The 24529-nt window shown below is 35.7% G+C and overlaps 2 protein-coding genes across 6 annotated transcripts in view; one reads left to right on the forward strand and one right to left on the reverse strand.

The window, feature by feature from the left end:
* The window catches only part of LOC117172680, a 305863-nt gene that overhangs the window by 108129 nt on the left and 173205 nt on the right, over positions 1–24529 (reverse strand). Inside the window, exon 3 of one of the 5 annotated variants that reach the window (XR_004467050.1) lies at positions 4450–4610. The exons of the other annotated variants lie outside the window; for them this stretch is intronic. The gene's annotated coding sequence lies outside the window, so the exon portion shown is untranslated. Of the gene's footprint in view, positions 1–4449; positions 4611–24529 lie in introns of those variants that run through there. 5 annotated transcript variants of the gene reach the window in all.
* Positions 1–24529, forward strand: part of LOC117172714 (DNA-directed RNA polymerase III subunit RPC9) — a 61992-nt gene that overhangs the window by 24501 nt on the left and 12962 nt on the right. Inside the window, exon 2 of the mRNA XM_033360879.1 lies at positions 16045–16312. Coding sequence (XP_033216770.1) covers positions 16045–16312 — 268 coding nt within the window. The remainder of the gene's footprint in view (positions 1–16044; positions 16313–24529) is intronic.

Genomic DNA, 24529 nt, shown 5'->3' on the forward strand with positions numbered 1-24529 from the left:
TGAATATATACAAAATTTCAGTATTTTATTGAACTACAAAACTACAACATTTACATATTTTTAATGAAGTTTGTTGACAATTCCATTCACATTGTTTGTAACAACAGTGTTCAAAAATAATGGGCCACACTTATCCCATAGGTTCATAGAATAGTTAAAGTTCATAAAATCAACAAGAAAGTTATTATTCCGCTGGTTATTGACTATCAATACCCTTAGCAGCAATAACAACAGCACATCGTCGAGTCATTGAGTCAACTAAGCGTTTAACGTGGTCTTTCGATATTTTTTCCCATTCTTCCTGAAGAGTTCGCCATAAGTCATCCTTGTTCGAATGTTTCTTGGTTCCAACATGTCTTCCGAGTGTGTTGCACAAATTTTCAATCAGATTTAGGTCTGGAGATTGAGCTGGATGATCCAGAAGCTTCACTTTTCGCCCTTTCAAAAATTCCTGAACCAAATTCGACTTATGTTTCGGATCGTTATCTTGCTGGAAAAACCAATTTTTGGGCATTTTTCTTCTAGAATATGGTAACATTTTTTCTGCCATAATATCTCGATACATAACATTGTCCATGATGCCTTCAATCTTGTGCAGTGGACCTACTCTTTGCGAAGACATAGCGCCCCAAACCATAGCTGATCCACCTCCGTGTTTCACTGTTGGAATTTGATACCCAGAATCGTATCTGGTATTTTACGGACGTCGAACATACTTCTTACTATCACTTCCGAATAGATTGAACTTCGATTCGTTAGAAAAAAGTACTTTAGCCCACTGCTCCGGAGTCCAGTGTTGGTATTTCTTCGCAAAATCCAATCGGGCGTTCTGTTTCTTCTTGCTGATCAAGGGTTTCTTAACAGCAACGCGTCCGAACAGTCCCATATCGTTCAAACGACGAGCCACAGTGCTCTACTCACGTTGGCAAGATTTTCATCGCGGAGTTCATTAGCAATTTCAGGTGCTGTCTTCTTGACATCAATTTTTTATTTGCTTATGATGATCTTGTCAACACGAATTGTCGTTTTCCGTGGTCTACCAGATCGTGGGAGGTCCAGTAGACTCTGGGTAGTACTGAATTTCTCAATTAATCTATTTACAGTACTCTTACCAATTTTCAATGAGGCAGAAATTTCACGAGAAGTCTTCCCTTATTCAGAAAGATTTAACACAGCTTCCCGAATCTCATGGGTCGTATTTCCCGGCATTTTGACTTCAGAATGACTTGATCTGATAGGTTCAACAATTGACAAACGCGAGGAATCGAAGTTGTTACCATACCATCGCTTCTAGAGATATCCGAACATAGTGGCCCAATACTTTTGCACACGTCAATATGGAATATAATCGAAAAAAAAACAATCGAATTTTTGTTCAAAATTTGTTACCTACCTTAATGTTTGGTACAAATAGTATACATAATTCTCGCATCAATGGATTTTTACTCGAGTTCGTCTTTGAAGGAATAGATTAGAAAAACAATGTGGCCCAAAACTTTTACGCACCACTATATATATTCAGAGTGAGTACTCGAGATATATAAGATTTGATGCATTTTGCTCACCCTTAATACTGAAGTTAAGTCCGAGTGTTTCAGCAGCCTCCTCCGCTGCTTTGTACAGAAACGCTCCTTTGCTCACTTCTTCGTGATTCCTGACCATTTTAAGAAGAGGGGCTTTTCCATTTGCGACTCTATGTTCTGTACCCAGAATAATCATGTTCTGAAGACATTCAAGACTCAGTATTCCGCGACCACCTTGACGGTGTGAGATGCACTGTCGCGGAACAGAAGACTTGAGATGCATGCTTTTGATCATCTGCATAACCTTTCTTGTCCCGATATCAAGGGATTTCAGCTCGTTTTTCGTCCATGGAACCACTCCAAATGAATAGAGTACTACCGGGACGGCAAGCATGTTCGTTTGTATCTGCTTCAGGGAATATCCTTTATAGATGTCACATCCTGAATGCGGCTCTGTGACACGCCCAGATATGTATATATATATATATATATAAGTTTCTCCAGCGCAAAGGTGTCGTATAGCGCTTCTATCGACGAGCTCAGGGTCTTCCGGGATGCCATTAAGTTTTCCTCCTTGTACTTTTGATCTGCAGGTTTGCCGCAAAAGTACCCGTCAGAATGGGGAAGTGCTAGAGATAGTGGCAATAATGTAAGGCAAAAGAGGAATGGGCTCATGGTGTCGCCCTGAAAGACACCTCTCTGGAAGGTGACCTTGTTGTCACACGATTTTTTCCATATGTGATAGTAAATCTTGTTTTCCAAAGCGGCATCAATCTCTCTATGCAACTAACGATTTACGGATGAACCTTTAAGCTTTCCAAAATATAGATGATAAGTCTATCGGAGGTCGAATCGAAGGCTTTCCGATAAGCAATCTAGGCCATCGATAGATCGCCCTGGTAAAATTCTGCATCTTTGCAGACACATCTATCGATGCGCAGGTTCTCCCGACACCCCGCTATGCCTTTCTTTGAGCCTCGTTGTTCATACATTTCTTTCCACACAGGTTCAATTGCCCGAACAATCCTATTATTTAGAATAGCTGTGAATATCTTATACAGAGTGTTCAGACAACTGATTGGCCTGTCATTCTTCGGGTTAGCTAATTTGCCTATTTTCGGTAGGAGTATTGTGCGTTCTTCCACCAACCACTCCGGAATCGGCTCTTCAGACTTTAAATATGAGGTGAAAATACGGGCCAAATGCTGATGGGTTGAAGGAAACTTCTTCCACCAGAAGGTTTTGATACAATCTGGTCCTGGAGGCGAACAGTTCTTCATCCCTCTTAATACTTTCTTCACCTCCTCATTAGTGATGGGTGGGCATTCTTCATCAGGTGTTATGAGGGCATCACACAGCTTCTTGAAGCTATTTATACTTTCCGAATGTTCGTCCAGTCTATGCTGCACTTCGTAGACTTCTCTCCAAAATACTTCGACCTCCTCTGGTTTTGGCGGGTGGTCGACAATAACTGGAGGGTCTTGGAATAGTCGAGATGGGTGAGAGAGCAACTGTTGATTTTCTCTGACCCACCTCTCCCTCCGCTCTAGGCTTCTCTTAGTGTCAGATAGTATCCGTATTCTCTCAACAATATGCTGCCTGATGGTCAGCAGCTTTGACTTGTTAAGTGTGTGATAACCGGTCCGGAGTTCGCGCGCGAACTTTCGAACCTTGGTGGTAAAATTCCTGCCAGATGTGATGTAGTAAATTACACACTGAATGCGGGACGCGTACTGTTTTGCCTAGCCTATCTTTATAGTAAGTTGATGCATTCGTCTTCTGGTCTTATGATCAACCTTTGGTTTTGTTTTACGGTTCGCATCGGCCAAAGCTCTCGCTGCATTATACACATAATAATTGATAGCCCAGAGGTCGGATTCTTCGGAAAATTGGCCACGAAGCTCGTCATCCATTTCAGTCAGATCTTTAGGCTTGAGAGAAACCTTGGTGTTAAAGTGTCTCCGGGTTATAAAGAATCGCTCTTCCTCTATCGGATGCCTGCCCACGGTTGGTCTTAGTGTCGCCTCTCTTTCTCTGATGCCGGCTTGTTCTAGCTGTGGTAGAGTAGGCGTTCCGCTTACATAGTCCCTGTTTTGGAGTAGTTCGGCATGGTTTCGCAGACCTTGATGCGAAAATTGTGATAGCTTCGGGTGTTTCTCGCACCACAGAGCATGCAGCCGTGCCATGTAACCCCCTTCAGGGCCACACTCGCATCATAGCACTCTAGCAAGTCGTGATTCAGTCTCTCCGTCCACCTAAAGGTACCGAGATTCCGCCGATCCATCGCATTGAATCCATCTTCATTGGCTCCCCCAGCTCTAGATTGATGGACATTGTTGGCCGACCCATTGTCGGGAGCCCTGCGCGTTCTGTTGTTTTGAACCGCACTCACTACAACTATGTTTGGTGTTGCCATTGTTGTTGACATAGCGTGGAGACGCTGGGGCTTATATGTATGGGTAACTTGAGTGCTACTCGAATGGCACAACAGCAGGGGAGAAGCCATTGTAAAGGAGCGTTTTTAAATTCCGCGCCTTTAATGTTGCATTAAGATCGACCAATCGGTCAGGACCGTGCATCTTCGGATCAAGTTAATCATAGTTTCCATGGTTGCGTTCGAAACTTCAAAAGGATACAAGTATCAAAAAAGGCCAATTTGGAAATCAGATCCAGATAGCAATTTCGAAATAAGAATAATTAAAAAAAAATTGAAATAAAAATTCTGGCATAAAATTTCGGTTCTAGATTCATTCCTGATACACTCCTATCCTCATCGTGTCTCTAATTTATTTCAGTGGTTGATCAAAACAAATTTTGAGATGACGTACAGAAAAAATATTTTCTAAAATAAAAAACTCCCTAAAAACTTTATTAATTAAAATTTGGGCAAGTTATATTGCTTTGAGATATCTTTTTGATACGCCTATACAATCAAAATGACTCAGAATTAATATGAGGTTGATCAATTCCCAGTCTTGGGATAAGGTCCAGAGCTAACGATTTTTCAATAATGCTAATTGAAATGCATGAGCTGAAATGCACAAATTCGATCTGCATTTCCTGATATTTATTTCGTCTAGGCTCGATCTGTAAAGAAAAATTGAAATCAATTATTAAATTCAGAAATAATTTGAAAAATGTTAATTTAATAGAAAAATATATTTGTTTAAACGTCAAATTTGGATGTTTTTGAAAAATTGGAACACCCTTGGAAGTAATTAACATTTTACAAAATTTTGAGGCTCATTTTTTAGATAAGTCTTAATGTTATTTTTCTAACTTGTTAAAATACTTGAAGAATTTTTTCGCTACATTGTTTTATAATATTTGACTCAATTTCAGTCATATTAATAAGAATATTATTTTTTTCAATTTTCAATTTTAAAAAATCAATTTATGAGTACAATCATTATTTAAATTTTGCGAGTTTTTTGCACCAAGTTTGATCTCAGGGTAGAATCTAGCAAAAAGTTCTAAATATAACCAAACAATTTACCAAAGAACTATTTAGACTAATCTATAAAATAAGCCAAAGAACTTGTGAAAATGTGAGTTATTTCCAGAGGTATTCTAATTTGTTTGAAAACATCGAAATTAAACGCTTTTTAAAATATTTTGTTGTTTTGTTCAATTGAAATTTTGCCTTCAACTTGGGCTTTTTAGACGCATATTTTTTTTATCTTTCCTGCGATTATGAATAAACAAGATTCCAAGTTATTATTATAAAAATAAGGAAACTTTAGTACCAACTCAAGAAATAAACATGTAGATAATTTCCGCCGCTACTGTGCATTTCTGAATTATATTAGAAGATATTGTGAATAAATATACTCTCACTTGGAACAGAGAATTTTTGGAAATAAATCTAATGTTACTTTGAACAGGGAATTTCTGTAAAGAATTATAATTTATAGTTTAGGATTGGGGATTTTTGTAAAGAATTATTATTTTACCTTGAACAGAGAATTTTCGACATGGAACGGACATTTTTGAAAATTATTTTAATTCTGATTGGGGAGAAGTTCCATATGAGAATTATAATTCTTTTTTAAAATTACGTGTTCCAAATAAAAAAATTTCGAAATTTTTAAAAGTTTAAATTGATCTGGGAAAACTAACGTTTTTCGTACAAGGTTTGATAATTTTTTCGTCTTTTAATGAAGTTATGTTAAATTTAATGCAATGTGTCTCATGTTTGTAGTTATTGAAACCACCCAAAAGTCATGCCGAAGATAAAACAAACGGTTTTTCAAGCAGATTGGTTACTCAACCCACAATTTTCGGGCATTGTTGAGGAGAAAATGCACGTAGAGGCGTTTTGTTCCTCACATAAGCTGAGATATTGTGGTTTCTTCAATCGGTAGAAAAACACTCTTCTGCTGCGGCTACAGGAAGACAGGTCTCCCTCTTTCTTCAGATGTTTCCTGACAGGAGTATAGTATCCCACATGCAACTGCAGCGCACTAATCATGGTATGGCTCCCTACTACATTGGAAAACTTCTTGTTGAAATAATGGCAGCAGACTCTTTCGTCACTTTCTTTGATGAAAGTGTAAACAGAAAATCACGATATCAACAGATAGACTTCGCTGTTTGATTCTGGCCTAATACTTCTAAAGAAGTAGAAACACACTATTTTTCCTTAGCTGTTCTCGCACATGCTCGGGCGAAGGACTTTAGAGATGTTTTCATGGGCCAGTTTAGTGAATTATGCATGAACAAAATGGTTCAAGTGTCTATGGTTGGCCCTAATATCAACTGGGCATTTTTAAGAGAGCTAGAAAATGATCTGCGAGATATTCATGGGGTAAATCGACCTTCTCTGATCGATATTGGTTCATGTGGCTTGCACATTCTCAAAAATAGTTTCAAGGAGGCTTTCAAGTCTGTCCCTGGGACATTGTTGGTTTTCTTAGTTGTATTTACTATTTATTTAAAGACTCTACTTCAATACGAAGTGATTATTTTAGATTTAGTAAGCTAGAAAACCCGCCTCTCCCTGCTAAATTTTGCTCTGTAAGATGGCTGCAAAATAAGGGTCCAGTTGAGACATACATTAAAGCCATTCCCTATCTTAAGAAATTCATGACGAAAGTCAAAGAAGAGAAGATCAAAATAACTTCTAAAAGTTTTAAGAATGTACAAAGTGCCCTGAAAGACAAACTTTTGCCTGTTAAGCTAGCTTTTTCCGATTTGTGTCGCTAATTGTGAACCCGTTCCTGTGGGATTATCAGTCTAATCATCCAATGATACCTCTTTTGTATACTGCTCTATCGGCTGTGATTGTTGATATCATGATTCCCGTTGTGAAGGAGGGTGTTTTGAAGGAGACGTCCTCTGTTTGCACAGTTGAATTTGATAAGGAAAGCAACCAGATTGCTCTAAACAAAATGAAGCTTAGTCGTGTAGTTAAAGAGGAGCTCCGAAAGGTAGATCTAACAACTGAGGAGATAAAGAAATTTAAGTCTGACTGCAGAGCTATTCTTATTGATATGCGACGGCGCTTGTTGAAGAAGGCCCCAGTAAAGAATAGCTTGTGTAAGGCGGTGACGTTTTACGATCTGACCTTGATATCCAGTTACTGACGTGCAGCTAGGTCTAGACTTACCAGTGCGTTACAAATAGTTTCTGCCAAAAACTGGGTTTCCAGTCTGAAATGTGATTTACTTGAAAAAGGATTCAAAACGCTTACTTCTCAGGTTGAATTAAAAAAATGTGTACAAAGAATACCGAAGACTTGTGCTGATTTTAAGCTATGGACAAGCTTTTATTGAAAGAGCCCAGATAACAATCAGGGCGCACGATGCCACGCACGGTGCAGGCACGAGTGCGAATAAACCGTCACGCAGGTTACTAAACAGATGTGTCCGCGTATGCGTGACATGTGTCGCACCTCGTGCGAGTCGCACGTGTGCCGATGAAGTGCGAGGCGCACACGATATTATAGAATTCGATGCAATTTTCTACTGCAAAAGCATGACTCGTACACCACAAATTGACAATCACATAACCTGCCTGACGGCAAGGTCGGCAACGGTGTCCGCTGAACCGTAAAGTTTGACATTTGCGCATGTACAATGCGCAGGTAGAAATATAGTTTGAAATGAGATAAATACGTAATTTATTTGAAATAAAATATTAATTTGAGTCAACTGAATCGAATTTGCTCCATACAAAATATTATTGATACATTTTTTTTATGTATTCAGTAAGTACTATGACGAAATAACATAAGTGATGGCTGAATGAGTCATTTTGCACGCACGCACTTACCCATCGCTTCATCGCGGAATGTGCTTGCCATTTGCGTGCGAAATGGGTCGCATCGTGCGAGTCGCATGCGTGCTTGAAGCGTGCGTCGCACGGTTGTTATCTGGGAGGGTTTTCTGTGAACAAAGAGCTCATGGTTGAAAATCAACTAAAGGAGTCTCTTATTGATCAAAGGAGGGTTTATGACGGTCTGAAAAGTGGAGCAGGTATGTAGAACGTCAAAGCTCAGCAGAAGATGATTCACTTCTTTAAGAACGCGAGGAGTAGATATCAGGACGTCATGAAAAAATCACGTCCCTGCAAAGAAGCGGAAAATGCCAAAGCCACATCCAAGAGATCTCTTCTAAAGGAAATAGAGGAACTAAACGCTAAGAAAGCTAAACTTCTGTCACAGAAAGCTAGTGAGATGAGTGCTGTTGATGATCACATCTCTTGGTTGAGTACATTTCTTTCATAGTTCTATGTTTCTGTCCCTTTCATGACTGAGTTGACTTTATTGTTAATTGTTATTAATAGGCTTCAATGTACAATTCTTTTCTAAGTTAATTCTATTTTCCACTGTGATCGGTGCTTCATTCTTGTCACTTTTTCGACTGACTTCACTGTATTTTTTCTTGTGATGACTATGGTATAACATAATTGTGTCTGTTAACCTGGGTTAATTTTATTTTTTACTGTGGATATTGTAGATCTCGTCTTATTTCAGTTCATTTCATTTATGCATTTTATGTTTTGTCGGAGTTTTATCATCAACTTTCAATAAATTGGAAGGAAAAAAAAACTGCGTAAAATTTGTAATCCTTCTTTGTTCTTTTTGTGGTTTCGAGATTCCTATAGGTATGTCGACAAGCCAGGGATTTTTGAAAAAAGGCCAGAGAAAAGTCAGGGAAATTAAAAATGGAAAGTCTTTGTAAACCCTGTTGATCGTCCAATCGTCCGCTGCTATACAGAAGTTGATATTGCATGATGATCTAGCACGCGTACGGGACAGCGCTGAGGTCTTAAATCATTTGTGACTTTAAAAATATAAAACATAATTGCCTGATATTTTCCAAAAAACTTCCTTGAATCCTAACAAAAGTTTAGGTGCCCGTTAATTTTAATTTTCTGAAAATTCGTTCGACTCCCAAAGCGTTAAAAACTTTCAATATCTAATTTACGCCATGAGAAGAATAAAAATAGTTATAAACTTTTAATGACAATCATTGAAATTCTATAAATACCGCTAATTTCGTTATATTATGGTGCATATTTTCTGAAATTTGTATTACAAAATTTCTATTATTTTAGAACTTATTTATTTATAGGACTAGAAATATGCGCAATAAAATTTCCTATTGTGATATGTTATCAAAAAATTAAAATTTGACCTGAAAATAATATGACCCAGGGGCTAACTAAAACGACGGCGTTTCGGGCGTATACCCTTTTGAGGGCCAGCGGTTCAATTGTTTGAATGCCATTCTATAATTATGTGCACAATTTAAAATTGCATTTCTAAAACGTTTTTTCGGTTGGTGCTTGTCATCATCGCCACAATCAGACTTTTCCATTCCTTGAACATTATGCCCATATTTTCGGCTTTTAGAGAAGATCCCGGCTGTTTCCCTTTAGGATGATGGAATGTTTGAAGCCTTTCTGTGCAAGTTGCTCCTAAAATTACTACTTGCTTATTAGCAGCTGATTCTGCTGTTTAAATCAGAACTGCAACGTGTTTACAATTTTCTTATAAAAAATTACCGGCAACTCACATCGAGCTTCTAGCACTTCTCCGTCAGATGCTAATTTTGTTTGCACTTGGTATTTTACATGTTTCTTCATCTTTGCAGAGCACTTTCTACTTAAGTAGCAAAATTCATATGCTGAGATTTGAATGTTGACTTGCTATAACGACCAAACACTAAATATCCATAAGAATACATTCGAAGACCATTCGTTCACTTTGCGTTAAATCTATATACAATTTTATAAATATAAACGAATCCAGCCTCATTTCTGGTAGCTGACCACGAAACCGAGAACAAACCATGAGATCATAATGAATTTATTTGTATTTGCAAATATTGAATACTTAGTAGACAAACCTTTACAATCAATTTAAGTGTCACTTAAAATTTTATTGAGATGTATTTGGTAATTTAGAATAAATTCTTTGGAAAATAGTATATTTTGAATTGTATATGCTTCATACAATTGAATCAGTTTTAAACTTAATCGTTCAATTTTGTACAATTTTAAATATAAAGATTATACATTTTTAAGCAACTTATTAAAGTTTTGAAATTATGACGCTCCAAACTGAATAACTATAATTTTGAATTTTTCGGAAAAGAGCAAGAAAAAAGGAAGAAATTAAGCAAATGTGTTTACAATTATAATTTTAATTTATATGAATAGGGTTTAATTTAAAATATTATATAATTATAAAAAACCTTGAAATTGTATTTATTTTCAAATGTTTAAAATTTGATATATTTTTACAACATACATATATAAAATTGTGACAATTTAACGTAAACTCAATATCAATAAGAAAAAAAAGTGCGGGGTCCTTTAAAAATTAAAATAAATTGAATAGAAGGAAAATATCAAAGGGTGCGTTCACATTTTTTACACGATTACGTAACATTTTAAATTGCATGTCCTATTTAAAAAATGTGATGTTACCAAATATCTTGAATTATCAGAGATATTGTGGTTGAAAACCTGATAAATTGTAATACTGCGGGAATACGACTTTTAGTAGCTGTTTTAAATTTGTTTATCTTTAATAATTTCCAAATTCAAATAAAAAAATTTAGAACCTTTTCAATAATTTTGAAATAATCGAGGATATTACATTTGATAAAGATTGATTTTTTTTTCAATTTTACAGGATTTAAAAAAATGGTAGGTAAACTGAATTCGGAAGTGACTCACGAGAATCAAACAAAATTGTTGAGATTTTTGGGAAAACTGCAAATTATGTTTTGTTATGAATAATTGATGAAGTGATCACAAGGAGACAGTTCTTGTGCGCCAGGTATTGTCTAGAAACCGGTACCATTGCAGTGGGGAGTAGTTTGTCCAGTGGACGATTTTGGCATGATTTCTACAAATGCTTGTGTGTTAGCAGTTTTACCTGCTTGCAGAATCAAATTTCAAGCATTCTGTCGCACCACCGACCTTTTGTTAGTAATCATCGATAAAATAATGTTTTTCTGGTGTCCGTAAAAGGCATTCATCTGTATTGGCTTATTAAGATATCTAGAAGTAGCAGAAGTTACCGATTCTCTAGTTCGGGTATGGTTGATTAGCAATGTGAATTTCCAATTGATTGGCACAAGTTTTCATGCAAATCACACGCGGTAGAAAGGGCGGTCAAGCTTGTCACTGAAGCTAGCGCAACAATCACCGAATAACATACAGATGCTATCGTCAGGGCTGAACTAGAGCATCGAGAAAGATAATGCCGCCATTCAAATTTCTAAAATTAGTAGTAGATATTAGACTCACTTTATCTCTGAGCTGAAGATGAGGACGGTAAAACGGCATCCGAATATAAAACAACTTTACTGCCGTGGTGCATACGATTCTTTATTTGAAATAGGCAGAATAAAAGCTCTTTTTCTGAAAAACGGCGCTTGATTGTACCGCGTACGCACGCGCGTAGGGTGATGTTTGAAGTCTAAAATCTACTTCTAAGTTGAACGTAATTTTAAAATAAATTCTTCTATTTTCTTTCACTTCTCACTCACTTATTCCGCTTTGCTGTCACTTTACATGCAGCTCGTCGCAGTACAATAAAGCACTATTTCACTGCCGCTTCGCGGGCAGATAAGGCGCGCTTGTTCTGCCTATTTTAGTTAAAGTAAATTTATTTTAATTCTACTAATTATTTATGTTTTTATAGTGCATTTCAAAAAAGGAGGCTCAATAAGGCCGGTTTTTGGTCCTACTACTGATTGGTCTCAAAAGTATTTTATTTTATTCATCTAACTAGGTCACATAACCCCTTAAAACGATTTTTCCTAAAAGTGATTTGATTTCAATAACTAATGATTTTTAAGTTCGTATTTTACATGGGTTTTCGCACTTTCTTTCAAATCATACTAGGTTTTACATTGTTATTGTTGCTTACGTAATATCTTACTTTTCCAAAGACTTTGCACATATATGCTTTAAACATATGTTGAAGCCATTATTTTTTTCGAGGTCTCTGACCATGAAAATAGTACAAACCTTCTACTTTATCAGATTTATAAGCAATATTCTCTATAAAATGATTGAAACAAACTTAGAGACATGTGTTTTTAAGAAGAGGTATATTAGATTAGGACCAATCAGCAGTTATGGTCAATTAGAGGCTAAGTACTTTGCAAGAGTTCTATTCGTCAAAATCGGGTTGTTCATCTGAAGATGATGATGAAGCGCCCTACCGATAGAAATCTCAGAGTATATGCTAAAGATTTTCAAGGCTCTGAGAAGCTCTGAGAAATTCTCGGCAGGCACTCAGGTAGATATATTCAAAGGTCCAGGTAGCCCCCTTAAATGTTTAAAGGCTTTAAAATGTCCTTTCCGCAATTGAAATAAAAATACGATCATAAATAACAAGCAGAGCGGCTTAAATTGAAATAAGAATTCGAATCATAAATAACAAGGAGATAGGCTATATCAATAGAGTAGCCGACACTCAAGGGTCCTTTATTAAGCTTTCGGATTAAAATTTAGAAATAGATTTTTTTTTAATTTCATAGTTAACAGTGAGGGCTTCAAAAAATCAAAGTGTATTCGCCTTCTTCGGCGTGTAACTTGCACCACAACCCGGCACTTGACACCTCATGGCTTAGGACAAAAAAATGTTGCCACCTGCATCAAAACAAACGAACAGAACCTCTCTAACTTACGTCAATTTGACAAACTTTCTCACTCGCACACTTTTACATGTATAGGAAGAGGACAACTGCGCGCCTGCGCACGAAAATTTAAGAACTTCCTGTAATGTGCATATCAGTTACGGTAATGTTTCTATTGCCAACTTGGGAAACGGAGTTAGGTCTCCTTATTATTCCTTCGTGTTCCTATTCCACTGATTTTGTATGACTTTAATCTGTTTTAATGTTTCCTGTATCGGCCTTTGAGTCGAGAGGACGAGGTAAGGTGCCCCCCGAGGGCTCCAGAAAAGTTTTAGGCAAATAGCGGCGCCCGACCCCTGGTTTCCTACATGGCGCCCCTCCGCCTCCCTGCTCCTTGTTCAAAGGTGTCAAAGTCGCTAAATCTGACACTAAGTGTTTCTTAATCAAAATAACTTAAAAATAATAATATAATACTTTAATTTAATTGTCTCAGTTTTTCATGGTCACAGACCTAATAGTGTATGAAAATAAGCCTTATTTTAAAAACTAATTACCTCGAGGAACATGATGGCTTTAACATATTTTGTAACTCATATATGTGAGCAGTTCTTGGCAAAGTACGATCTTGCACGAGAAATACTAACAATTGTGAAACCCAGCATGATTTGAACGAAAGTGCGAAAACCCATGTAAAATACCAACTTAAAAAAGCCTATTTCTTGAAATCAAATCACATTCAGGAAACATCCTTTTACGCGTTCATTAGACCTAGTTAGATGAATAAACTAAGACACTTTTGAGACTAATCAGTAGATTGCCCAAAAATCGGCCTTCTTGATCCGCCTCCTTTCAGATTTTCTTACAACTTCCTTAGGTCGCGCAAGTCAAGGTACACAATTCAATAAATTCTTGCTTTTTTAAACTTCTCACGTGGTATATTCTCTTTAAAAGGTCAAGATTATGTCTATTAGAGGTCATTCAGCGTGGAATTGAATAGCTTTTTAACCGTTTTGAAAAAAGTTTCTCACTCTTTTTTCGAACGAGTAATCATGTTTCAAAGTCAGCAGTGATTTTTATTATAACTCCCTTGCCATACCGGCAATTTTCGACGGTAGTTTGCTTCAATTTTATTCCATGTAATAAAAGAAATTAGGCCAATTTGCGTCCTTGTGTCGCAGTTGCAGAGAATAAAATTCACAATTATATCTATAACTAGAAAATTAATATAGGACCCATTTTCTTCGATGTTGAAAAAGTTTTAACAATGTCTCGCATTAAGGATTACTCAAAAATTGATGGATCTCAAATTTCCTAACAGAATCATTCGCGTTATCTTAGTGTAAAAGATCCCAGGACCAGGATATAGGACATTGACTGGTCTGACTTTTTAGGACACAAATATTATTTAAGCTGGCGACTTTAAATGTCCCTATACATCATGCGATTGTGACCTTTTCTGTCCGAAGGCAATTAGCCTTTATGACACTTTTAATCATTTTTGTTATTAGATACTCGATACAGGAGTTTCTACCTTTTGTATTGGACCAACTTAAGCTGAATCACGCCTCGATCTTACCATAGGATTTAAAAATGTAAACAGGAAGTGTAGCAAGAAAACCCTAGTAGATCAAATCATTAGTGACTATTTTGCAAATTGTAACTGATGTCGATATTACATGTCCGTCCTATTATTTTTTCCCGTATATAATGCCCATTATAATCTTTTTAAAGATATTGTAGCGGCTCTTCGCAAAGCATGACCCAATATTGATAATAAATCTCCTAGCAACAGAAACTATCACTCTTCCAGACCTTGTTCGAATAATAAATAATGCAATAGAGTAACGCGTGTAAGATTAGCTAAATTAAAAAAATATTTGCACACGTCTAGTTTTGCCGGAAGAATAAAGTTAGATAGTTTTAGCATCGAATGAAGAAAAATGAATGAAAAAACAGTGTGAAAAATTTAAAATAAATGGGATTAAAAAATTGAAAATGGTAGGAAATGGTAATGGAAATGGTAGGAAATAAAAAAAACTTTAAAATAAAATAAGGTGTAATAATCAAAATAATGTTAATATTATTGATTGTGCTGTTAAAATAACGAAAATGTACTATTTTCAACAAATTCTGCAAGGTATGCAAATGAGTAATGCAAGAAATAGAAAAAAATTTATCTTTTGGGGATTTTGCATAGAAAATAAGTAATAAATTCCGCATTAATATTTATATACAGTATTTTTTTGGTAAAATGAAACAAGAACGTTCATTTTTATACAAAAATAAATAGCATTAATAATATTTACGTATTTGCCAATTATTTTACTGATTTTTTTTTTTAATTTCGCGCTATTTTCTATTTATATAATTGAATATACTCTAAAATTTGTACACTATTTTTTCGTTTATTTTTCTTTATTCCATGTTTAAACTATTTAGCTTTATGGCTTCCACAAAAAACGAATGGAAGCATTGTAGAACTTTCGCCCTTTAAGAGCGCTTTAAGAGCAAGTGACATTTATCCAATTCCTACTTTACCGACATTTTTGAGTGGATCATACCAATTCCATGCGAGATATCAGACGAAAGTTTGAAAAACGAAAGAAAAGTGTCTAAGGAAAGTTTATATACTTATACATTTTTAAATACAAAAAAGTGGATTTTTTTGTAGTATATATAAAAAAATATGCCCGCTGGGCGAGCGCATTCTCATTGTGCTCTACGAGCGCGGTTCCTCGTGCCAGGTTTGAGCGCGCCTAGAGTGTGAGCGTACACTCTCGCGCTCATTTTCGTACATTTAAATCGTACACTTTAACTGTATTTTTTTAAATATCATAAATATTATAACTTAAATCAAAAACTCTGATTTAAACATCTAAGGAAGTATAGCCATAAGTGAAAACTTAAATTGTTTTCCATTTGTTTTTAAAGAATGTTCTCAAAGCACCTACGGCTTTGTCTATTACATTCCCATTACGACACTCAAGCTTCGCGCTCGATAATTTGTGTCTAATTGAAAAATTTCATCAGGATAATTTGTAAATCTTGTTAATTTTAAATCTAGTAGAAATTTGGATTGATTTTTTCCCTTTTTTTTTTAATTTTCAAAATTTTGAAAAGCAAATGACTTTTCTAATTTTCATAGAAATTTTGAAAGTGCTCTAATTTTTTAAATTTTGGTTGGAAATATCTGGTTAACGAATTCAGGTAACCATACCTACAGACAGATTCCTACACAATTTTAAGATTTTCGGACTCTGTGAGTACCCAAACCTAAAGATCCGTGAAAAACCAGAATCAAAAATTTGGACGAGTACATAATGCTCTCATGAATGAGAATGTAAAAATGTAGTACAATAAAACCTGTTTTGAAAAAAGTGGCATTTTTATTTACTATATTTCACTACTTTTTTTAGGTTGAAAGAATGTACAGCTTACCTAAGTAATTATGAAGTTCTAAATATCCTTCAGAGCATGAAATCTAATAAGAAACAGAAGTCAGAACAGCAGCTAGCCACGATTACTTATCAGACCATTAAGTATTTGGAAAATACACCCTCTAGCAAACAATCTCCTGAGAAGATTCACAACTTTTTAAAAGCTGTAGAACCGTTCAAATTAACTAAATGTGAAAAACTAACGTTATTGAATTTGTGTCCAAAAACGGCTCTTGAAATTCAACTGGTAAGGAACTTTATATTTTTATATTATATACCTTCTAAGGGGCAGTTGTAAATTAAACTGATGTGAGTGCAAATTAAATTTCACACAGAAAACCTTTCAATTACGTAGTTATAGCCCGGTGACAACGATTGTATTGGGACGCATAGATTGGCATGTAGAAAAATTATCATTTCAATGTCTTTGAATACGTACCAATTGCATTATTGTCCAAAAAATAATGAAATCGCATTGGCCATTATTTATTCTATTCAATATTGTGTCGACAACATTTAATAGGATTGACGCGGTTCCATAATTGGTTCGTGAAAGGCATTGCATGGGATACAATTTGAATGGAATTAAATGGCATAAACTTATAGGCATTACAAGCAAATCAAGCATTACAAGCCTCAACCAGGCCCGTGGCACTCTGATATTAAAGTGACGGAAATTTTGACCACGGCCGAGGGTGGTACTGGCTTTGTGACAAAAGAAAATAATGGGTTATAAGTGTGTTGTTTGTTGGGTGCAATTCTGGTTATGCGAATTGCTGCGAAAAAATATAAGTTTACACAGTGCCAAATGATAAGAAAATAATAAGGCTCTGGCAAAAAGCTATTTCGAGAACTAACTTTGAACTAAAGGCAGCTCATGTAATTTGTGTAAAGCATTTTGGTTCTGAAGATATTCTTACGGAGCATCCGATACTTGGAAAAAATGGATCTGTTATTGGAACGGTAGGTATTTTTATTTAAATTATTTTTTAACTTTTTCGATTCATATTAATAAAAAAAATTTATTGAAATTGTTATACAAAAAATTTTAATCACATTAAAGTCATTACAATTGTTTTTAAAAATCACAATCTTTTTTGTGCAATTTGAAAATGATTAAAAATAAAATTTTGCACTAAAAGAAAATTGTAAATTTTAAATGTGATTTAGAGTAAACATGTCATCGAAAACATGCCATTAAACATTTTTTTAATTGAAATTATTTATACCTCGAATTTTTTAATAAATATTAATAATATAATTTATAATATAATTGATTGAAGTTTGTAATCAATATACATTTGAAACCAGTTTAAAGTTATTAAATCAATTAAATCAATATTTATTTGTTCCGTAAATGTATTGAAATGTAGTGAAATATTTTTATTAACAAAAATATTTTTAATTTTTTAAAGTTTCTTAAATTGTTTGAATTTAAAATAAAAATAATTGAAAATAGTATATTTCTAATAAAAATTTTTTTCATTGATTGTTTGAAATTGAAACAATGATTTTAGAAACTTTAAACATTAGAAATGTTTTGTATAGAAATATTTTATTTATCCATTTTTAATGAACAAATAATATTTATTAACAAAAAATGTAATTTTATTAATTCGGAAATTTTCTAGGACGGATTATTTATAATTATACAATTTTTTGTCCGAAATTTAATTATTTAGGATTTTTATACAATACAGGAATTTTATTTTTCTGCCATTTTCCAATTTCCGACACTGCATGTTCCGAAATGGAAGATTTCCGAATAATGAAATTTCCTACTAATAAATTTTCCGAATAGTAAAATTCTGGACTAATAAAAATCAAAAATTGGAAATTTCCCGAAAAATAAAATTCCCGACGGAAAATTGACGAATTATAAAATATTCAAACTAGAAAATTTCCGAATTTAAACAATTAAAATATGTTATAAACATTATTCATTGATTAAAAATACAGTTAAATATTTTGTATTATGAGACAAATATTTTCAATGTTTAAAGTTTGGCTTCCGTTTCCGGTACCGAACGCGAAAGAACTCTCTTTGTCAAGTGGTGTATTTTTGGCTTTGGCGAAGGAAGTAACGGTGAGTGGATGCAGAAAAAGCCGAGAGTGCGAAGATAGAGTGTAAAAGAAGAAGGATGAGTGAAGGCAAAGGTGTGAAGTGTAAAAGTGAGTGGTTTGAAGTGAAAATTTGAAGCGTGTGAAGTTTTTGATGGTAGGAATTGGAAAATAGTTGCTTGGTCACGGGGGCAAGAGGTAGGTGATAAAGGCGGGAAACGTCAAGGAGCTTCGGGTAAGGTAGGATGCCGACGACGCGAAGTCCATAAACTGGCGCCAGAGGGCAACAGTTACTGGACGATCGCACAGAACAGAAAACTGTAGTGGCAACAACAACTGACGTTGCTGAAAGCATACGCAGTGGGGGGAAGGGTGACGTTGACCGCAGTGACAGCAGCGGTGAGGAAAGTGTCGAAAAGTCGACCAGGGAGGGGAGGGTAGTCTCAACAAGCTAGGCAACGCTGGTTCGAACAGAAGTCTAGACGAATGGCAAGAAAAGGCAAGCGCGACTAACAGTGAAGGGGAGGAAAAATGGAAAAGAGTGGCAGGGGACGATGAGGTAGAAAGGGACAAAGATAACAAGAAAGTTAAAATCAAACGGAAAACACGAGAGAGAGAGAGATAGGGGGGGGGGGGGATGTTCGAGAATTTGGAGGCTCTCATAAAAGGGTTTAGAGAGAAAACAAGAAAGAGACTGGATGGAATGAATAGGGATATGAATCGGCAGGGAAACGATGTAAGGGGGGAAGTGAAAAAAGGTAAGAGAAAAATGGGAAGAATGGGATCAACGCTGAAAGGAGGAGAAAGATAATATTTGGCGTAAGCTAGAGAGCATTAAGAATAGACAGAGCGAGGTTGAAGAAACGAGATCTAAAGAGATAAAACAGTTGGAAGAATGGGTAAGCAATCTATAAATTAGGAATGAGCATATGGGGAAAAACAGAGAATGAGGAAATAGTTACAGAGAATGAAAAGAATGTCCAAAGTGGAAATGAAAGATTGAAGAAAAGACTCAGTGAGATTAAAAGAAGATTAGAACGGAAAGAAAGGGCAAAGAGGATAAAATACTTAGTATTCAAGGGTTCAAAAGTGGAGAGTGAAACGGGAGGAGTGGAGATAAAAAATCTTTTGAGAGACATTAGAGTGCAAGTCAGGGTAGAAGGAGTCAAGAGAATAGAAGGGACGAAGGAAGAAAAAGAATGTTTCTAGTAAACTGGGGAGTGAGGAGGAGAAAAAAAAATAGGAAGAGAAAAAAATTATTGACAGCAAGAAGGGAAAGAATTGAAGTAGATCTGACATGAAGGGAGAGGAAAAGGAGATGGCAAATAGAGCAGAGGGCTTGGGTAGAGAGGAAAAAGTGCCATATGGTGTGGATAGGGAGACACAGCTTATGGATAAATGAGGAGGAATGGTGCTTGGACGAAGAATTAGAAGAATTAAGAAAAAAAGGAAAAAGTCTTGAGAAAGGTAGGGGAAGGGAGACAAAAAAGAGTCTAGAAATAAATCAGAGGGGTTTCCAAATGGCAAAGGGGAAACGAAGTAAAGAGGAAAGACGAGGGAAGGGAAAAGAGAAACGTGAAAATAGCTTCCTGGAATGTGTCAGGGTTGAACAAGAATAAAGGATTTTAGGAGGAGTTAGAATAGTGGGATATGATTATGATAAGTGAAACTTGGACAGATGAGAAGTACTAGAAGGGGATAGAAAAGCTGTTACCGAAAGGTTATGTGTGGACAATGCAAGACGCAAGCAAAGAACACGTTAAAGAGAGAGGGATGTGCGACATGGTGTCAGGGGTGAATAAAGAATTAGCAGTAAAAGGGAGAATAGACGGGGATATGGAGGAAAAGGATGAAACAATAGTACGAAGAATTATAATTGGGATAGTAGAAATAGCGATGGTTTGTGTATACAGAAGAGGAGGTGAAAAGAAAGGCTTGAGTGTAATGAGGAGGTGGATGGAGGAAAAGAAGGAAGAATTTGTTTTAATAGGAGGGGACTTAAATGCATGGACTGGAGAACAAGGGAGAGGATTATGGGATGAAGAAAAGGAGGCATATATAAGGAACTCCAAACATGGAAAGACGGACAGGGAGAGGAGGAAGTTACTAGTCATGATAGGAGAAACAGGATGGCTTATATGCAAGAGCAATATGAAAGGAGATGATGAAGGGGATCTTACATTCATAGAAAAGCGAGCAACAGTAATAGACTACATCTTGGCTGAAGAAAGAATGCGGCATATGACAGGTAATATGAAGGTAGGGAATGAGATAGGGTCCGAACTCTTCCTGGTCATAGCTACACTAAAAAGAGACGTCAGTAAGCGCGGCAGAGGGAGAAAGGAAAAAGGGTGAGAAAGAAATACGAAAATAGGAGTCTGGGGGTAGATAAATGAAAAGAGTTTAAACAAAAGATGGAAAATGAGAAGGTCAGGTATGAAAAAGAGGAGGAAATAGACTCGATAATTGAAATGTTGAAGGGGTCGATTCAGAAGGTAAAGGATGAGCTGGGTACTAATGAAGAAAGAGTAGGGGGAAAGAGAGGCTGATGGGACGAGGAATGCTGGGAGAGTAAAGAGAGAACGAAAGAGTGCGTAAGCAAAAGGAGACAAGGGGAAATGGAGAAGGAGGAGTATAACAGGAGGAAAAAAGAACATGAGAAGATTCTGAAAAGAAAAGGCAAAGGGAAAAGGAAGAATATAAAGCAGAAGTAGAAAAAGCGATCAAAGAAGGTAGGTTGTGGAATATGATAAATAGGGATAGAGGGGAAAGGAAGGGTGTTAACGAAGAAATAGAAATGGAGAAATAGACGGATTATTTCAAGGGTCTATTGGGGAGAGAGCAAAATTAGAGAAAGAGGGTCTGGTTGTTTGAGCGGTGTTATGTTATGGTGTGGAGATCTGAGGATGGAAGGAACATTTGAAAGTAGAGAGCATGCATAAGCGATTTCTGAGGTGGGTAATGGAGGTAATTTGGAGTGGCCCAGGATATATGTTAATAGAAGAGTTAGGAAGAGAAAATATGGATACTAGACAAATTAAGAGAGCCTGGAAGTTGGAAGAGAAGCTAAAAAGGGGAGAGGGAAGCAGAATAACACCATCATGTTTGGGCTAAATTCGGAACAATGCAGCGAGAGGCAATGTGGGAAATTCAAAATGGAAGGAACAAAGGAGAAAAATGAGAAGGGTTTGTAATATACGAGAAGGGGTTATGAAGTGGTAAGACATAGAGTTAGAACTATTAGGTAAACAAGGAAAAGAGAGATGGACAAAGATTATAGATTCGAGATACAATAGATGGTATATGACGGTCAAAGGGTTGACGGAACCAGAATATCTGCAAAAAATAAAAAGGAAGAAAAATGGATTAGGGATGTACGGTTTAGAATGTGAGAAGGAGTGAGAGCATGCAGATATTGGATGAATGAAAAGGAGAATTTATGTAGAGTATGTGGATACGAAATGGAGTCATGGGCACATGTATTAGAGAAATGTACAGGAGAGGAAGAGGGACAGTTGAGTGTGGATGAGTGTGTATGATCGATCTTGGTTGGTAGTGGACAGCAAGTGATGTGGATAAAGAAATTGAAAGAAGTAAGGGAAAGCAAGGGAGTAGGGCAGAGCCAGACGGTTGATCCTGAAAAAGGACAGTAAAAAGCGAAAATTTTTTTCAATATCATGGAAAATGCATTTTTTTGTGGTAAGAGGAAATGGAAGCCCTGGAAACTCGCTCATTTTAAGAATCAATGTTACTACTGTTACTATTGTTTATCCTACATAATGTGAAAGAGTAGAATATAATTAGTAGTTAGGCTAGACTAAGGATGGAATTGTCAATATATATACAGGAAGCTGAGGCCCTCAAACCCGTAAAAGGGAGAGATTAAATACATACAACTACAACAATGTTTAAAGTTTTTAAAATAATTACTTGAATTTAAAATAACCATAATTGAAAAAATATACATTTCTGGATGAAACTGCTTTCAATTATTGTTATTTTATATTTAAACAATAATTTCAGAAACTTTAAACATTAGAAATATTTTGTATAGAAATATTTTATTATTGCCTTTTTAATACAATATTACGTGGAAGACCGAATGCGGCAGTTTGCTAAAGTCAAAATCGCTGATCTAAAAAAGGCTAACTTGGAGCAAAAAAAAAACGGACAAAGCTTGCTGCAATTTTATTTTATTAAATGCGCAAATGTAAAGAAATGTTATTTAATATGTTTCAATTTTATATAAATACAGTGTTCCTGATTGGAGTATTTATTCGTTTAAGTTTGTCATTAGTACTTATAAATTTATTGGATATTATGTATATTACGAAATATTTTTGCGAGGTAAATATATGCAAAAAAAGTATTTTAAAAATACAAATAAGTACAATTTGTATTTTCCCCATGCATTGGAATAATTTTCGACCTAAAAGTAGAGCCAGCGCTGCCCCTCCACCATGGTCAAATCTCACGTCACATTTATTCTACAGGCCTTTATAAGAGAGCCATCCCCCTGGCCTCCACCAATTTTAATATAAAAAATCCTCCCGCTCATCGGGCATATTTGCATCGCGCGCGGCTCACTTTGCTCGCAAGTTTGAACGCGCCTAGAGCACACGTCTGTTGGTTCTCGGGCTTCGCGCTTGATAATAGATTCATCTCGCACTTCGCGCTCGATAATGTATTTACCTCGCGCTCCGCGGTCGGGCTTTGTATATTTCCCAGACTTGGGTTACAGTTTTATGCTGAGAAGACCACCAACCTTCAGCAGCGTTGTATTATATGGGAGTTCATATGATCTCATTTTCACATTCCCTGCCCTCCTTCAGGTACAAACCCAAAAACTTACACTTGTGTGTGTGTGTGTGTTTGTGTGTATGTGTGTGTGTGTGTGGGTTTGAAAACATGTTTATATCATTAAAATTCTGTGAAATATTATGAAATAGTTCAATGAAAAAAATGTAATTTTTGGTTTTACATTATTTTCTTATACTGTCAAAATATAATTTTCGATTTTTCAACAAAATTAAAAAAAATTGTTGTGATAATCTTGTAGGGCATTCAAAAAGCAACATTTTTCTTCTCCTGACTTTTTATATCGTGCGTTTTTTTGTTTAAAATGTTCATTTTTGTGTATTTTTTTGGAATTTTGTAAATGCTATAACTCTCGTAAATTTAGTTTTGATAAAAAAAGTCATTAGGATAAATTGTTCATCTTTTTGAATATTATAAATATACGCACATAAAATTTTGGAACCTTAAAAAAAAGGTCCAAAAAATGTTAAAAATGTGCTCACTTTTTGAATTGTTATCCAAAATGGCTGGCTAGCGAACTTGACTTTTGTTTTAAGATAGTAAAAGAGTTTACTAAAGGATAATCCAATCCGTCAATCCCTTCGAAAGTTATAGTGCTAACAAAAAAACCATCCACGAACGGATACAGACTGACAGACAAACCGACAGACAGACCCATTTGTAAAAACCTGTTTTTCGGATTCAGGGGGTCTTAAAATGTGGACATTTGACAAAAACTGTGGGGGGGGGGGGGGGGTCAAATTTTACACAAAATAAAACATTCTCTGATGCGATTGTGAAACGATGTAACAGGAAATTCTTTTGCGAAATATTATTCTCACATAATTTGGACGCATTTTGCGTGAAAGAATAAAATAATCGTGGGCGCGCTTTTTTCGAAATCTGAAATAAAAAATTTTTCAATAAAAAAACTGTCGGCTCGACAGCGCAGTGCGCATGTGCGTACGTCACTGGGCTGGAAGTGGTCACATTACGCCTGCTTCACGTGCATGCAATGGCACCTTTTCAAATGGGGTCGAACAAAAAAAACCTTTTATCATATCAAAAGTTGTTGAAGCCTTTTTTTATCTATGGTTCATATCAAACTGTAGATTAATGAGGCTCGAATGATTTTAAAAATAAAAGAAGAAATAAAAAAAAGTTTAAAATTTTAACAAAAATTTTGAACAAAATTTCGTATTGGGAATTTTTTTGTTTCGTTTGAAAACGAGTTTTATGGCTACATAAAACATCATCCAATAAATATAATTTAACTTCAAGGATCTTTTGGTTGAAGTTAGTTGAGACTCACCATGTGAGGAATAAGGGCGTAAGTGCGGAATTTCGGAAATGCATTTTATTGGTCTAAACCAACGTTTTTACAAAACTCTTGTCTCTATAGAAGATGAAGATCTAGCTCGATTTAGAGGTGGGTCTTTGCGCTAATTAATAGCTCGAAAGCACTTTATTTTTTTTCAATAAAAAAATTTAAATAGTTATGCACCTGTAACGGTTGACCTCTTTGGACTACTCCCACTCATATTTTGGGCTATAAATGTAGCGCGTTAGCCCAGCGCAAGTCAGTTCTCTCTAATCTTTGATTGTA

The sequence above is a fragment of the Belonocnema kinseyi genome, chromosome 1 (genome assembly GCF_010883055.1).
Source record: "Belonocnema kinseyi isolate 2016_QV_RU_SX_M_011 chromosome 1, B_treatae_v1, whole genome shotgun sequence".
NCBI lineage: Eukaryota > Metazoa > Arthropoda > Insecta > Hymenoptera > Cynipidae > Belonocnema > Belonocnema kinseyi.